The 17,022-nt window shown below is 50.8% G+C and overlaps 1 protein-coding gene across 1 annotated transcript; it reads right to left on the bottom strand.

Moving 5' to 3' along the window:
* Positions 1-377: 377 nt before the first annotated feature.
* On the bottom strand, positions 378-13,938 carry HSPB8 (heat shock protein family B (small) member 8). The gene is made up of 3 exons (XM_065890037.1): positions 13,118-13,938; positions 7,181-7,244; positions 378-1,387 (listed from the first exon to the last, which is right to left on the bottom strand). Exons 1-3 carry the CDS (start codon positions 13,482-13,484, stop codon positions 1,228-1,230), a joined length of 591 nt encoding a protein of 196 aa, XP_065746109.1. The 5' UTR covers positions 13,485-13,938; the 3' UTR covers positions 378-1,227.
* Positions 13,939-17,022: the final 3,084 nt, after the last annotated feature.

Below are 17,022 nucleotides of genomic sequence, written 5' to 3'. Positions count from 1 at the left end.
AGATGTTACCTATACAAGAGAAATGCAGACAAAAAGACTTTCGTACCCTTGCCTTCTCTTCCTATACATTGTCATATAAGGTTGAGATGCTTGGAGCTGCTGCAGCCATCTTGCAAACATGAAGACAGAACTTGTAGACTTGTCAGAGACGGCAGAGGAAAATGGTAGAAAGACTCTGGGTTCTTGGTGGCATAACAGCTGAAAAAGTAACTCCGAAATCACTCATATCTAAACTTCTTGTAAAGTTAGACAGATATTTACGTCATTTAAGCCACTATGCATTGGGCATTATTATTTGCTGCCACAAGCATCCCTAATAGATGTGGCATATCTAAGTGGTACCACATTTAGTTCCCATCAAAATGACACACGAAGCTAAGAACAAGCTCCTTTATTATTATTATTATTTACTGTTATTTTCCCCTAAACAGCACAATTCAAATAACAAAGACACACATGTCCCACCCATATACACAGTACCACGAGTCTGCCTGACAGGCAGTCTGGCCTTTGCTTGGTTCCTGGTGGAGCTGCCTGGAGACAGCCCCCTCTGTAAAAATCCCGACTTGGACATAGGAGACACAAGAAAGGGGGGACTTTTTAGCCAGAGAATAAACTAAGGGGCTTCCAGAGTCCTTGGGGAGTGCCAGCTTGGGAACATGCTATAAATGCCTGGGTGGAGGGCAGAAGGCACTGTTTGTTTTCATGTGGTTGTTGGATAAATCCCATATGGGGATGTAAGACCTGTCTATAAGCCTGTGTAAACCAAGTCTTCAGAAACACAGCGGGGTGAGCTTCTGGGCTCCGTCAACCAAACCCTGAGGCAGGCATGGACACTGGGAGCCCAGAATGGGAACCTGGGTGATGGGGAGGTCCCCAGAGAAAAGCAACTCTTGCATAGGCTGCAAGGTAAGATACAATGTGAAATGTTATGTCCCCTTTTATTTGTTTTGCAGCTGTAGAATGTGCAACATTTTCATCACGATAGAAAAGGTAAAGAAAGAAAAACTCCCAGCATCTTGGCCTAATGCAGCGGAACACGACCTGCCAATTGCGCCATCTTGCGGAAAAACCTACTATTACGCTCTCCAGGGAATCTGGTCAATCCACCCTGACCCCCAACATTTCAGTCGCACTAAATCTACGAGTTCAGCTAAAGTAATGTATCCTGGAATCAAAGAAGCCCAGGGGTTGGGGAGGGAACAAGGAAGGGCCACGACTGGGGTCTCAGGTACAAGTGACTTCCTGGCTGTCTTGGGGAAGCTCGTTGTTGAAACTGCTCTCTCCAAATGGTGAGTAAGGGGGGATCTGGGGGGCTTCGATGATCAGCAGGCCTTCTGGGGAAAGCGAGGCGAATACTGTCACAGGATCCACCTCTGCAGGAAGCCTAGGAGAAACACACGATTCACTTATTATCTTTAATATAGCCAAACATTCTCATTTCATTTGAAAGAAAATATTTTCGATATTGCCTGGTGGGATTATTATTTTGATAATAATCCCAGCAGGCAAGTTCCACTACTATCCCCAATTTATAGATGAGGAGACTGAGATCAGAGAGGTGAACTGATTTGCCCAAGGTCACACAGCCGGCAAGCAGCAGAGGGGAACAGAATTGGAATCCCGGTCTCCGAATTCAGAGTAGCTTATCATGTTGCTCCCCTGTCTCCCCAGGCACCAGACTTTTGAAAAAAGGTCCACGGTAGGGAAAGCCAGAAGGTTCAATCCCCATAGATCACCGGTCCAGGCTGGCTCTGACTATTGTAAATGCAGGGGTCTTGATGAAAGACCCAGGAAGTAAGGTGAGCCCATTCTGGTCATGGGCAGAAGGACCGTTCCTGGAGGGGTTGGGGAGTTTTTTGCTGTGAACAGCCACCTGTAGCCACATGAACTTCCTCTACCAGGGAGACTCCTGCCAAAGTGAGCCACGGAGATTACCAAGGGGCCTGCAGGGAAGGATAAGGATGGAAGAGAAAGGGAACTTGCGCAGTTGCCAAGCCAAACTTCTGAAGTAGAGACAAGGCCAAGAGTTTGGACCTCCCTCTCTGGGCTGGGGATGGGCTGACTCCGTTTAACCCTTTGCACGCCAACCCACAGAACACCTGGGACAATATGACAGGGCAGCCATGGTCCACAAGCATGGACTTTGCAGGCGGGCAGACGTGAGTCCAAATCCTGGTTCTTCCTGACTGTGCGACCTTGGGCTAGTGATCCTGCCTCTCTGAACTTGTTTCCTTATAGGAAAAGGGGGTTAAAAATAGCATCTATCTCTTAGGGTGGTGTGAGAATTCTGTAGGATGATGAAAGCAAAGGGCTTAGCACAGTGCCTGGCATACAGGAAGTGCTCAGTCAGCCTCACCTTCTACATTGTTATTGAAGTCATTGGCTGTACAAGTGAGCATCTTGACAGCTGAGACTATTTTAGCAGAAGCACTGACCCGTGAACTGTCGGAGCCCGAAAGGATCTCGACTGTCCAGGATGATGCTCTCATGTTACACACGAGGAAACTGAGGCCCCGAGATGGGGAGAGACTTGTTCAAGGGCTCTCACCGGGTGACCTCTATATTGAAACACGTGGTGGGAGAGCTATTCCTCCTCAACCCTCTTGCAGATCTTTCATTCACATCTAAGGGAAAGTCTCAGCTCTGTGTTAACATGCCTTTAACACCTTGGCCTCTATCTCCTGCTATTTTCTCTCTTTTAACAAAGAAAGAGCTAATCTATGACTTAGACCCTCAGGCAGGCAACACGGCCTGGTTAGAATTTAACCACATTTTGCTTCCCTTGGATTTATTTTACAATTGCCTTCTTCAGTGAACGTTTGACTGATGAGAATTGAACCTTATCAAAAGCGAGTTGATCGAAAAGAAAAAAAGTCGTGAGCAAATAATAGTATGGGAACGTAAGCACAGAAGGCAAAAACTAGTTGAAGATGGTTCGTGAACCACTCATTTGGTTTCCCCTAACCAAACAGGAAGGTCGTGGGCTTGGAAGGTGGAGAGACCTGTGTTCAAGTCCCAGACCTGCTCATCATTGGTTATGTGACCTTAGCTGAGTCCCATCATCCTCTGAGCCTCAGTTTTCTCATCCACAAGGTGAGCTTAATGATACCTACTCTATAGCATCCTTTTTTTTTTTAAACATCTTTACTGGAGTATAATTGCTTTACAGTGGTGTGTTAGTTTCTGCTTTATAACAAAGTGAATCAGCTACATATGTACATATATCCCCGTATCTCCTCCCTCTTGCGTCTCCCTCCCACCCTCCCTATCCCACCCCTCTAGGTGGTCACAAAGCACCGAGCTGATCTCCCTGTGCTATGCGGCTGCTTCCCACTAGCTATCTGTTTTACATTTGGTAGTGTACATAAGTCCATGCCACTCTCTCACTTCTTCCCAGCTTACCCTTCCCCCTCCCCGTGTCCTCAAGTCCATTCTCTACATCTGCGTCTTTATTCCTGTCCTGTCCCTAGGTTCTTCAGAACCTTTTTTTTTTTCTTAGATTCCATATATATGTGTTAGCATACGGTATTTGTTTTTCTCTTTCTGACTTACTTCACTCTGTATGACAGACTCTAGGTCCATCCACCTCACTACAAATAACTCAATTTCACTTCTTTTTATGGCTGAGTGATATTCCATTGTATAGATGTGCCACATCTTCTTTATCCATTCATCTGTCAATGGACACTTAGGTTGCGTCCATGTCCTGGCTATTGTAAACAGAGCTGCAGTGAACATTGTGGTACATGACTCTTTTTGAATTATGGTTTTCACAGGGTATATGTCCAGTAGTGGGATTGCTGGGTCATATGGTAGTTCTACTTTTAGTTCTTGAAGGAACCTCTATACTGTTCTCCACAGTGGCTGTATCCATTTACATTCCCACCAACAGTGCAAGAGGGTTCCCTTTTCTCCACATCCTCTCCAGCATTTATCGTTTATAGATTTTTTGATGATGGCCATTCTGACCTGCGTGAGGTGATGCCTCATTGTGGTTTTGATTTGCATTTCTCTAATGACTAGTGATGTTGGGAATCCTTTCATGTGTTTGTTGGCAGTCTGTATATCTTCTTTGGAGAAATGTCTATTTAGGTCTTCTGCCCATTTTTGGATTGGGTTGTTTGTTTTTTTTGATATTGAGCTGCATGAGCTGCTTGTAAACTTTGGAGATTAATCCTTTGTCAGTTGCTTCATTTGCAAATATTTTCTCCCATTCTGAGGGTTGTCTTTTCATCTTGTTTATGGTTATAGCATCCTTTTCAAGATGAGACAAAATTAAAACTCTACATCTTTTAACATGACTCCTGCCACACCACCGGGGTCACTAAATGGCAGATCAGATAGACACCACGGAGGATGTGGAGCAAAGACACTCACGTCTGCTTTGGTTCTGGGCATCCTCCATTGATGACTTTCGGCATCCCCTGGCCTCTCACTCCAGTTGGGTGTGGAAAAGCTCCCATCTCCAGGCTTTGCCCTGCACCTAACCTGACTGGCAAATTCCAAGACCTCTCCCTCTCTCCCTCATCCAGTCAAAACAGGGTCTTTCACATGGGGAAGGATGTGTTGAGAAGAATTCCTAGCCGTGGCTGAGGCAAACGGCTGGAGCATCCTGTCTGGGAGGATATCTCCAAGGAAGAATCTCAGCCTGGCTGAAGGAGCTTCCCTGGCCTCTAGTGACTGGAGCTTTTCCTGGGAGAGGCAATGAGACCTCTGAGATGGGGCTAAAGCCATCCCAGACCCCAGTCCCACTGCTTGGTGTCTGGAGTCTGGGCAGAGCCAGGAGGTCCCAGGAGTCCCAGCTGCTCTTGCGTGATTCCAGCCTTGTGGAATCTTTAATAATTTTAATTCCCATGGGCTGGGCACTGAGTCTGTACACATCCTCTCGTTCCCCATCCTGAGGGAAAGAGGGATACAGGAACAGAAGTTCCGAGCAGTTCAGCATTTTGCTGCAAGTCACCCACTCAGTCATGGAGCTGGGACTCCCTACACGCAGAGGCGAGGTTCAAAAATATTTAACAACTGGCGCAGCTGGACCAACCAGAATGGATGGATCCATGCTGAAGTGATGGAGGAGGGTCCTGGGGGCCCTTTAGTCGCTGGAATGTTGGGAGGCTTGCAGGGTCCAGGGACAGTGTTGGGATGACTGGTTGACTAAGGAGAGCCTCTGGGGGGCTCCTGGCCGTGTCAGTCCAGCGTCCTAACAAGCAGCCCAGCTCAGCTGCCGAGCCTCTAGCAGCCTTAGGCACTTCTATCTGGTCAAGTAACTCCCCGCAAGCTGTTTCCCCGGAGGCCTTGGAGATGGTGAGATCCATGGAAATGGCTGTCTTTTAGAGATGATGAATTTGCTGACTTCTTTCCGGTTCAGTCCCTTTCACAGCTCTGCCCTGCCTGTGACTCCATCCTGAGACCTTCTTTCAGTCTCTTAAAAGAAACATCAGGGCTTCCCTCGTGGCGCAGTGGTTAAGAATCTGCCTGCCGATGCAGGGGACAAGGGTTCGAGCCCTGGTCTGGGAAGATCCCACATGCCGTGGAGCAACGAAGCCCGTGCGCCACAACTACTGAGCCTGCGCTCTAGAACCCAGGGGCCGCAACTATGGAAGACTGCAAGCCACAACTACTGAAGCCCGCGCGCCTAGAGCCCGTGCTCCGCAACAAGAGAAGCCACCGTGATGAGAAGCCCGCGCACCACAACGAAAGAGTAGCCCCTGCTCGCCACAACTAGAGAAAGCCCGCGCGCAACCAAAAATAATAAATAAATTATTTATTAAAAAGAAAGAAAGAAAGAAACATCAGCCCCCTCCCTCCCTCTCTCCCTCATCTCTCCCCCATCAGCAACATTTGTTCCAGCTGGCTGCGTTACTAGGGAAAGGTGTGGGTCTTGGGGATGGCAGGCGAGCCAGGGAGCACGGAGAAGAACGGTTTGGCGTTTGCCTTATCAGGAAGTGGCTGCAGCCTTTTAAGTACTCCAGAGGCACCCGGTGGGTTAGGAATGGGCACATGGCAGGAGAGACAGGACTACAGAATCCTAAAGCTGAAAGCAGCCTCAGAATTCGGTTTGTGCAATCTCTCCAGACACAGGATATCTTTGCCAGGGCGAGGGGAGGAGTTAAGATTCAGTAACAAAACAATAATAGTAACAACAAACCACCACTTATGGGGACCTGCTGTGTGCCCATCCCAGTGCAGTGATCTCACTTCCTTTTCAGCATCCATCCTTTTCACAGGTGAGGAAAGGGCATTCCTTGCTCAAGGAACGAACACGGTGAACTCAGAGTTCAAAGGTCTGTTTGGGCTGTTCTAGATGCTAATTTTAACACCCTTGGGTATGTCCTTTCACTTCTGGGAGATTTTGTTTCCCCATAATACAAGGAGGGTAATGTCTCCTTTCCCCACTGCATACCTTTGCTGCAAAGGTGAAATGGGACTGGGAAAAGACTTTGGAGCCAGAAGTACACATCAGTGGAAGGATGCTGATTAGGGGGAAGGTGAGTCTCTTCTGCCTACAGTTGTTGCCATCGGGGCCTCGGTGTGGCTTTGACTCATTGGCTCAGCCTGCTGGTCTTTCTGCTGCTTGTATAATCCCCCCCACCCCCCACCCCACCCCCTGCCTCAGCCCTTCTCACTCCCCTCAGCAAAACTGGCCTTTCCTTTGTCCCAATCTCTCAGCCTGAAGACTCCTCTAGGTGGTGAGTAGTGATTGACAGCAGGACACCTTCCAGCCTAATTCATGTGCACGCTCTAGGGAAGGCGCGCGTTCTCCTGGCCATGGGAGACTTAGAGCAAGCAGCCTTCGAAAGATTCTATTGGGGAATTTGGGGCATCATATCTCATGGGTGGGTGAGTGCCCCAATTTTCATGGAATTGTGGACAAGTCATTTCGCCTTTCCCATTCTCGGATTCTTCATCTACAGAATGAGATTGTTAATCCCACCCCACGGGGCACTGAGCAGATGACTTGGCACAACCTACGTGCCGCCCTTTCTGGGAACACATTGCACGTTTGCTGTGATACCTTCTCCCCTTTAGGTGCAAGGGTTCAATTCCCTGCCCTGGGGGCAGGGGTGTGTATCTTGAAGTAGAGATGCCCAAGAGGGAGAGACCTCAGATCTCAGGTCCCAGGCATCCCCACTTCCACTCCAATCCTACCCTGAAATCCAACTGCCACGTTACTTACTGGATTTTCTTTGTGAAGTTCTTGGAAACAATGCCACCTTCTTGCTGCTTCTCTTCATGTTTACCTGGAAGGGAGAAGAAAGCCATGTGTCAGCGGCTATGTCCCTCGGGCATCATTCAGGACTCAGGCTCAGATGTAAAACCTGCCCCGGCCTCGCTGTGTGGCTCGGGGCTTGGTCTAGAGGCTCCGGTTGTCTGCGCCTCTGGTCCCTCATCTGCTAAGTGGACCCACTTGATACCACCTCCCAGGCTGCCGTGAAGATGCAGTAAGACAACAGGCAGGTCCGGAGGCCTTGACCGTGGTTTGTAGATGATTATGCGTTAGACTTGGGAAATTACAGAGTCTATCTCCTGTCTTCTAAGATGTGGCATGGCATCTTCAAAGCCTTGCGTCTCACCCCTCTCTCCTAACCAGCCAGGAGACCCCTGAGGCCAACATCCCAGAATGGGTGAGAGGAAAAAGGTGGGGCTAGTTTGCCACCCAGCTGGCTTTAAAATGCACAGAGCCCTTTCCCAGCTCTGAGGATGGGCCTCTTTCTCCCTCAGTTACCGATGTGAAAACTGAGGCCCAGGGATGGGTCTAAGGGCACCCAGCAAGTGCATGGCAGCCCCAGTCTCAGAACCAAGTCTTGGAATCGAAGCCAAGGGCTGGGGTCCGATGCCCCTCCGCCTGTTCCAGCTTCCAGTTAGTTATTTGGGCCCCATTATCTGTACTGAGTCCTGAAAGAACTGCCTGGAAATAATGCTTCAACCTGCTAGAAGAAAACAACACCCTAAGGGGGCTTTCCTGAGAAGTGACACATTAGTCGCCATGGATGTGAAATTCCACCCACCCCTCCTCCTCCAGGCTGGCAGGCGAGGGCTTTTTTTCTTTCCTTAGGAAGGAAAAATATGAAATTACAAGAAAGCTTAGGCGCAAACTGGCTGTCGTCTGCAATTTATGTAACAAATTCTGAGCCCGTTGGCCATCGCCGCTTTTTTTTTTTTTAAATGGAGAGAGTATCTCTAATTTCTCTTTAAACAAATCGGATTAGCGCCTGGCAGAGCCATCAGGCTCCTATTATTACTCATTCCTCATTTGCGGCGCCACATTCCAGGGCCAAGAACCCTCATTTACCCGCGGACATCCTTCTGAGGGGCTTTGGAACTAGACTGTAAATAACCTTGTGTAATATAGTGTCTTACTGCAGTCAAGATTTTAAGCTGATAATTTATAGGTGATTACATTACTCATTACCTTTTTATTATTCATTATTCCTTTATTAATAACATTTTTCTGATTACAAGATAACGCATGTGTATGTTTGAAAATGTAGAAAAGAAAGAAAAAAACATCAAAACCCTCGATAATTCCATCACCCCAAGGAAACCACATTTTTATATACGTTCCAGACTTTTCTATGTTACTTAGAAATGCATACATGTTATATAGTATAGACGTATATCACCCATTTTATCAAATGAGATCATACTGTATGTTACACCTGAAAATTGTTTTTCTCTCTTACTGACGCGTTATAATTATTTTTCCATATTATAGCGAATATTCACTGCCAACCTGACTTTTAATGGCTGCGGGGAGATATAAGTTCATTTAGCCAATCCCCGGCTTTGGGGCACTGAGAGTGTTTCTGACATCAGAAAGAACCTCACCGTACTGAACATTCTTGTAGCTAGGTCTTCACACCTGGCCTCATGACTTCCTAGGATAAATTCCAAGTTCTAGAATTTCGAAGCCTTGCTCTATATGTTGTAAATTTCCCTTAGGAAAGGCTGCATTAACGTAGTCTCCCACCAGCTGGGCGGAAAGGGGTACATTTACAGGAATTCATTTTTCAACGGGAGTGTCTGGCTAACCAGAACATACTATTCTGCCAACGTGCTGCCTCTTGAAGCTCAGAGAGTTTATTCTGACCTGCCAAGTCCGTGACCACCAGCTGACCAGCTCTGATACAGGCCTGTGGCCAGAGGAACACTGTCTGTCCCCTGGTCCCCTTCCCAAAGCCTGGGCCTCCGGAGACCTGCTTCCCCTGGGGACAGGCCAGTGCCTCTGACTCAGCCCTTTTGCACGCTTGCTGTCCTGGCAATAATAAATGATAATGATGGTGATGGTGAGAATAATAATAGCAAACTCTTATATTGCAGCGCTTCCTTGGTGTCCGCCACTGTTCTAAGCACCTTACCGATATCAACTGTTCATTTTTCACAAAAACCTTAGAAAGCAGGTACTTTTATTATTACCATTTTGTGGATGAGGAAATGGAAGTTCAGAGAGGTTAAGTGATGTGCCCCAGGTCACACAGCTTGGAAGTGCTGGAGCAAAGACTCCAAGGCAGGGATGTGGGTTGGGGATTGGAGTCCCTGCTCTGACACTTCCCAGCACATCTCTCTTCTTCTCTACAATGGCGGTGACAACAACTTCCTAGGAGCCAATGAGTCACAGAATTGCTTTGAAAGTTGTAAAAATACCATGTGAAGGTGAATGCTTGTGGTTTATTTTGATACTGGGGGAAAAAACTGACCCACAGAAGCTAAACCTCTCTGTCCATGCTCTGAAAATAGGGTACTGGGGTTGTGGGGGAGGATCTCTAAGCAAAGGCAGCTCCGTAAAGGGGGGCTTGGGGGAGGGGGTTAAGCTGGGTGAAAGAGGGTTTTTGCTAGGAGGCCCCTGCTGAAGCTTAATTTGCATGGTATTTGGATATCTATTTACTGGGGCAGCTTAAGGATTACAACTGATTTTTAATTTCTTATTTTGCTTTCCTGTCTACATTTTCTACCATGGAAATATTTTATGTTGGTAAACAAAAAAGCAAGTATTACGAAAAAAACAATAAAACGAACCCATCTGGAGGCCAGGGGAAGCTAGAGGTCCCTCACAGCCACCGAGAAATGTAGGTGCCGAGAAGCAGCATCAGCACTTCGGGGAAAGCCACCGGCCCAGCTGAAGAAAGAAGGGGCTGTTTCCAGGGGAGGCAGAGGCCCTGGGGTTCAGGAGAGGGGGTGGAATAAAGCCACCGGCCCAGCTGAAGAAAGAAGGGGCTGTTTCCGGGGGAGGCAGAGGCCCTGGGATTCAGGAGAGGGGGTGGAATAAAGCCTCTGGCTTTCCAGTCCCTTCCTCGGCCAGGGCCTGGGCCAGCGGCCCATGAAGAGAACATTTCTTGGCTGGTGGCTGCAGGGTGGGGGAGGGGTATATGTGAGGCATGATGGAAACCATCTAGTCTAGCATTTTCCAAACAGTTCCCTAGGCCTAGACACTCATATGTGGTCAGATAAGACAGGGCTACCTCTCAGAGATTCATAAACGCCATTAGCAAATTCAATGCTCTGATAAGTCCTGCAGTGAGGAGACCTGCATTTATCAGATGCCCAGTGATATCTTAAAACACACCATTTGGCAAATACTGATCTAGTCCAACTCCTCATAAGACCAAGGGTAAAGCTGAGGCCCAAGAGGTCGTAGGATTTGTCCCAGGCCACTCAATTAGAAGCAGATCCAGCCATCCTGACTTGGAACTACCTAAGCAGGCCTGGCTTTGAATTTCAGACCTTGCCATGGAGAAGCAAGTGATCTCGGGTGACTTAGTCTCTCTGGGCCTCAGTTTCCTCATCTGTAAAATGGGTGCAACAAGCCTACGCATATTTCCTTGGAAGTCCATGTGAGGAACCAGTGAACCAACATCTGGCTGCGTTTAGCACAGTGCCCTGCACAAACAGCTTGAGGAAGAATGGGTGTGTCATTAAGTGAGGTAGGATGGGAGACTGATCTGACTTCCCACGTCCCTTGGAAGTTGCTGTTCAAACGGAGCCCCTGATAATCGATTTGATTTTTTAAATCCCTGTTATAAAAATCTCTGTATGTATTCTTGGGGGATTTGGATTCTGTCAAGCCGATGTTGCTAAGTGCACAGCTGTGAGGCATTTTCAACCTGAAAAGGCTTTGTCTGTCTTTGTCTTATTTAAGCCCCCAGGGACCCCATTTTACAGATGTGGAAGCTGAGGCTAGGTGACCCACTCGAAGTCTCTGGGTTAGTACGGTACTCAGCTGGGATCTCAGCCTGGAGCTGCCAGACCCCACCTAGAAAGGAGGATGGAGAGGAAAAAGCTCTCCAGGCTGGACAGAGTTCTCCTGAAGGGGCCACAGGGCATGGGACACCCTCCACCCTGGGGCGGAAGCCTCTGGAACCCTAATTCAAACAAAGACAGGAGGAGCGGTGATAATAATCACCTTGTTTGCAGAGTGCCAGGCAGACACTAGTATTAGCTCCATTTTACAGACACTCTGCATTTATTATCATGGATTGTCTGCACGTACTTTATCTTCCCTACAGCCTTGCAAGATGGATATTATTATGATCTCCACTCTTCAGATGGGGAAGCCGAGGCTCAGAGCAGTGAAAAGACTTTCTTGTCCATATCCATTCAGAGATTGAACAGCGGTGGTGGGATTTGAACCTGGGTCTCAAAGAACATCTAGCATTTATGTATGTATGTATGCACGTATGTATGTATGTATGTATGTTTTGGGGCCTTAATATTCTAGTAACATCAAAACAATGCCGATCCCTTGTGTTTTAGGCACTATGTACCCACTTTACATGCGTCATCTAAGACAAAAATCCTTAGGCCGTGGAACCATTTGAACCCCAATTTCCAGATAAGAAAACAAAGCCCAGAGAAATGGTTTCAGGCGTCTGGCACCCTGGCCATCTCCCTCCACCTACATAAGGCCCCAGAATGCCGCCTGGCCCACCACACCCTCCGGAGCCCCTGATGTTTATAATTCTGCCCTGGGAGCCTTTGAAACTCCCCCTGAAGACTGCTCTGCTGGGGCTAGTCCCTACCCAGCCTGTTTGCAATGGCTTTTATCGATTTTCCAGCAGGTAGAGCCTGCCAGGAACATGCTTTTTAATGGAACATTAATTGGGAGGGAAGGGACAGAAAGCTTTTCCCCTGCTGCCCTGCTTCGCAGGGACTGAGCGTCCATCTCCTCTTTCCTCTTCCCCAAAACGTTCCCTCTCCCAGGCTGGGATGTGGGCAGGCCCAGACTCTGCCTGCTGCTAACTCACGGCGTGACCTTGGACGAGTGCCCACCTGGGCCTTAGCCTCCTCAGCTGCAAAATGGGACTAGCCACCTCTGCTTCTCAAGGCTGGAGTGAAGATTATTTGAGAGCAGGAATATAAAAGCTGTAGCCCTCGGCACCTGGTAGGTGCTCAACAAATTGTCAACTTGCTTCTGGCCTCCCAATTCCCAGACAGCCGGGGTTGGAATCCTTGGTGATCTTGGGTGGGTTACTTTAACCTCTCTGTGCCTCAGTTTCCTCATCTGTAAAAAAGAGGAGACAGGCCCCGCCCCTTCTGCTTGTGTTCATTGAGATGCCACGGGTAAAGCTCTGAGCATGGTGCCTGGGAGACCGTAAGCGCTCGACCAGGGTTACCACGTCGCAGCCTTATAATGACAATTATGCCTCAGTTTCCTCATCTGGGACAAGGGAAGGTGTTTCTCTTGAAACCTGAGCTAGTTACTAACACTGTCATTACACAGCATCAAACACCCCCTTCTGGACTGTGTCGTGATGCTTGGGTACGTGAACCCCACTTCTTCTTTGGCTTTTTATTCCTATGTCTGTTAAACTTATTCTTTATATTAAATTCTCTCTCTTAGGACATGCAACGTGGTTTCTATTCCCCTGCCTGTTGGCTGGCTGACTGACGCAGCGCCCAAAGCCCCCAGCAGCTGAATCAGGTTAAAATTCCCCCTAGGAGCTGCAAGAGGAGAGCTTTTCTGTAAAGAGAACTTTTATGGGCTGCATTCCTGAGCCCTGAAGTCACCTGTGTCATGCAGCCACAGCGTCCCCTCCAAAGGAGCCTTCTCTTGGCTCTTCCGGGTCTGAGGTCTACACCCCCTCCCCGGCTTCTCTCCTTCCTGCCCCCCACTCACCAGACACCTCCACGTATCCGTCCTTGGTCTTTACCATCAGCTCCTCCGGCTTAAAGCTGTGCACATTGACACACACTTTCCAGGGCTCCCCGGGGAAGGGGGGCGGGCTCCTGCCCTCGGCAGGCACCCCAAATCTGGCCACAGCAGAGGGCCCCCGGGGCACCATGCCCGACCTCAGGGTCCCCGGCCAGGCGGAGGAGAGTCGAGGCAGGGCCCAGTCGGGCCAAGGGGCAGTCAAGTCGTCGGGGAAGGGGTCCATGCCGAAGCCATCATCCAGCAGGCGGGAGGACAGAGATGAGTCCCGGAAGGGGTCCCGGCGCCGGCGGCTCGTGTAATGGCAGGGGAAGGGCATCTGACCATCAGCCATGGCGGCTGCTGAGCTGGAGGGGAAACAGAGGCTCAGAGAGAGGGAGCCACCTGCCCAAGGTCACACAGCAAGGTGATGTGGGTGCACTGGCCTTCCAAGGTTATTCTTCAGCTTCGGAAAATGCCACTGCCAAGGACAGAGGCCCAGCCCCGCAAGACTCTCCAGCCACCAAAGGCGACCCTTGGCCGCTGCAGCAGAATTCTCAAGGACCCCTCTCCACACAGCCTCACCGGAGATGAGCCAGCCACCGTCCGCCCAGGCCGTCCAGGCTGTCAGCCAGGGCCGCTGAGTGGAGCGGAGAGCTTAATAAACCGGGAACGCGGGTCTAGAAACTTCTCGCTCCTCCTGAGCTGGGTGCCTCCTATTTATTCCTGCTTGGGGCTGGAGGCGGCTTCTGCAAGCACCTCCCGTCACAGGAGTATTCAGAGGTGATGAACCAGCCCCGGAGAATCTGCGGAGGGGACAGCTGGGCTCCCGGGGGGCTGGGAGGGGCCTTCGCGGCCAAGTTCTGCCAGCCTCTCCGGACTCTCCTCCCCCAGCTCGGCTGGGCTCAGCTCCGCCCTCCCTCCCGCTCCCTTCCCCCCAGAGCCTGCCCGCCCCTAGCGGGGCACAAAGGCCTGGCTATTAATAACCCTCGCCTGGCTGAGGGCTCAGATCACCCTCCTGAAATACCTTCTCCAGAGCCTGCAGCATCCCGCCTCCCCACTGGGGACCCGCGGAAGGGGAGGAGAGAGACGGGAGCCAGTGGACCCTGGGTTGCAATCCCCCCTTCCAAGCCTCCAGCATCCTCAAGCTCTCAGAGCTTGCCTTCTGAGGGGCGGAACATTCTCCCCCGGGTGGCTCTGAGCTGTCAGCTTTCCCACCTGTAAAATGGACGTAATAGTAGCCTCCTCAGGGATGTATCCTGAGGTCATCCTCCTTAAGCATTCAGCAAACCATCACTTTTATATTTTCAACGTTGATTCTCAATTACATGACGCTTGCTACATGCCAGGCCCTGTTCCAAAGGCTTCACAGACATTAGCTTTGCGTCATCCTCACCAACAATCCCGTGAGGTGAGAGCACTGCGACGATCCCCATTCTACAGGGGAGGACACTGTCATGGCAAGTGTTATCCGACGGTAGCTTCTACTGTGACGGTGACAGTTAATAATGGTAATTATCCAAAGGTGCTGTTCAGGCAGAGTGTCTGGTCTGGGATTCCAAGCCCAGAGAGGACCTATTTTCTAGACTTCCCTGCTCCTCCCAGGTAGCTCAGAGAATGAGTCCGTAAATTGTCCTTTAACCTAAAGGCCCCTCGAGCTTGGGCTCCTCTTTCATCTGTCCCCAGCGGGTGTGCAGTTCGGGGCGTGCTATGCCCCCTCTACGGGCTTAGGGTCGGGACCCTGCCTTCCTCGTGGGCTGGGGTGGGCTGGGGGTTGTTAAGGAGTTCAGTGAGTCATCGGTTGAGATATCGGTTTGGTATTAAGCAGGGCGCACATGGGGCAGTTTGCTAAAAATAATAGTATGGAGGGTGACAGCACCACCATTGTTTACTGTTCCCTGCGTACCTGCCACGGCGGTGAGCAGTTGCAGATGTTATCGCCCTAAACCCTCACAACAGCAGTGCGGGCGCTGTCACCACGCCCATTCTGCAGGTGAGGAAACAGAGGTGCAGAGCGTGGCCTGTGCACACCGCTGGGGGGCGGCAGGGCCTGGGTGGGAACCTGCAAATCTGGGCTGAGCTGACAGACCCAGACCCCGCTGCCTTCTCCTGGGGCCGAGAGGGGAAGATGGAGGCGCCCCCATCCCAAGTGACTGGGGTGAGATCAACGTGCTGGAAGCTTCAGGCTGACGTCACGTTGGGCACCGAGGCCTCAGCTCTCTCTGTAATTACAGCGGGGCGAGGCTGGCTGGGTGTGGAGCCAGGAATGGGGAGAATCACTGCGTGACACACAGAAGAAAGCTGGCCCTGCCTGCGACCCGAGCAGGGGCTGGAGAGGTTTCCGAGCAGGGCTGGGGGTGGGGCAGTGTTCGCCTTCCTAAGCGCGAGTCTGCTGGTGGGTGTGGTCTAGAAGATGCTGCTTCTCCTTCCTCCCAGTCTTCCCTTCGATAAAGGCTAGGGAGGGGGTGGGGAACACAGGCTCAGTGACCTCACTTACCTTCTCATTTCACTGATGATTGCGGCATTCAGGCCAGCAGGAGGGAAGAGACTGCTGTGCAGCTAGAAAATAGCGACAGCAATCATTAGCATTTATCTGGCACTTTCCACGTGCCAGGTTCTGTCCTAAGCACTTTAGATTTATGTATATTAACTCAGCTAATCCTCCCTACAACTCCATGAGGAAGGGACTTTTATTATCCCCATTTAACAGATGAGGAAACTGAGGCACGGGGAGAGGATGTGTCTTGCTCCTGTCTATACGCCCAATTAAGTAGCAGAGCTGGGATTTGAACCTCAGAAGTTTCACTCCTGATCCCTCTGCTGTACCGCCTCTTGTAATCATAGTCACTGCTCACGTTGATTGAGCACTGACTGTGTACCAGGCCCTGTGTCCAGCACTTTCATTCATCGCCTCAATGAATCCCTGTAGTTCAGAGAGGTGAAGCCACCTGCCCCGGGCCACACAGCTGGCTGAGGACTGGAACTCGAGCCAGTGGGATGTGGGAGACCCCGGTAACCAGAATGGGACAATATTGCCCAGGCCTTGTCTGGCGATCCTCCTGCGTGCCTGTCGTCCTTTCCGCCCCCCCCCCGCCCCCCCTCTCCGCCCCCGGGGGGTTCCTATGTTTCTGGGTCAGGCCAGCCTTCTGTTTTGGGAAGCTGAGCAGGGAGGCAGCTGCTGGCCCTGCTGACAGGCGGCCTGGAGAGGAGTCAGCGAGCACACAGGGAGAGTGGTCAGTAAGCCCTGCAGGCTGTGGGCGGGTGGCAGGTGAAGTATGGGGTCAGCTCCGGGAGAGGTGGGGGTGGGGGTGGGGGGGCGGGGAAGGGCCTCCAGGCTGGCTCTCAGGGAAGAAAAGACCCCGGTGGGGCTGGGGAGGGGGCGATGCTACACCCCAGGTCCTGGAACAAGGGTTCTCTTGGCTGCCATCCTCTTGGAGCTTTCACGCAGGAAGGTCCACAATTAATCTTCAGACAGACAGCCCAGGGAGAGGGTGACATCACCCTGCATTCTGGAAACGGGGGCCCTGGGACAAGAAACAGCAGCCTAAATTCACACAGGTAGTGCCAGGACAAAGACCCAGGCTGATTCTGTGCAAGTTCTTTCCACTGCCATGAGAAACCCAGGTTCTCTCCCTCCCCAGCCTTTACCCCTTCACCTGCAGGTACAGCCACGATGGGGGTGGGGTCTGTGGGAGCTGAAGGGGGGCTCTATGAAGCCCTCCAAGGCATGGCTTTCTGGATGTCATTTTTGCCTAAAGTTTGCCCTACAGCTCCAGGGGTCCGGACTCTTGCTCTGGGCGTGGAGGCGGGTTCTGGCAGCCTCCCCGCTTCACTCAGGCTCCAGGTCCAGGAAGACCCAGCTCAGAGTTCGCTCTCTCGGTCGCGCCCAGAGC

Source organism: Phocoena phocoena, chromosome 13, assembly GCF_963924675.1.
Source record: "Phocoena phocoena chromosome 13, mPhoPho1.1, whole genome shotgun sequence".
Taxonomy (NCBI): domain Eukaryota; kingdom Metazoa; phylum Chordata; class Mammalia; order Artiodactyla; family Phocoenidae; genus Phocoena; species Phocoena phocoena.
The sequence above is the reverse complement of the archived record's forward strand: the minus strand, read 5'-3'. Positions and strand labels throughout refer to the sequence as shown.

Bases quoted from the DNA above. Each gene is read 5' to 3' on its own strand.
- HSPB8 (XM_065890037.1), bottom strand. From the start codon at position 13,484: ATGGCTGATGGTCAGATGCCCTTCCCCTGCCATTACACGAGCCGCCGG. The intron at 7,245-13,117 runs GTGAGTGGGGGG...TCTCCCTTCCAG, and splicing joins CGGATACGTGGAGGTGTCTG to GTAAACATGAAGAGAAGCAG. The intron at 1,388-7,180 runs GTAAGTAACGTG...TGTTTCTCCTAG, and splicing joins AACTTCACAAAGAAAATCCA to GCTTCCTGCAGAGGTGGATC.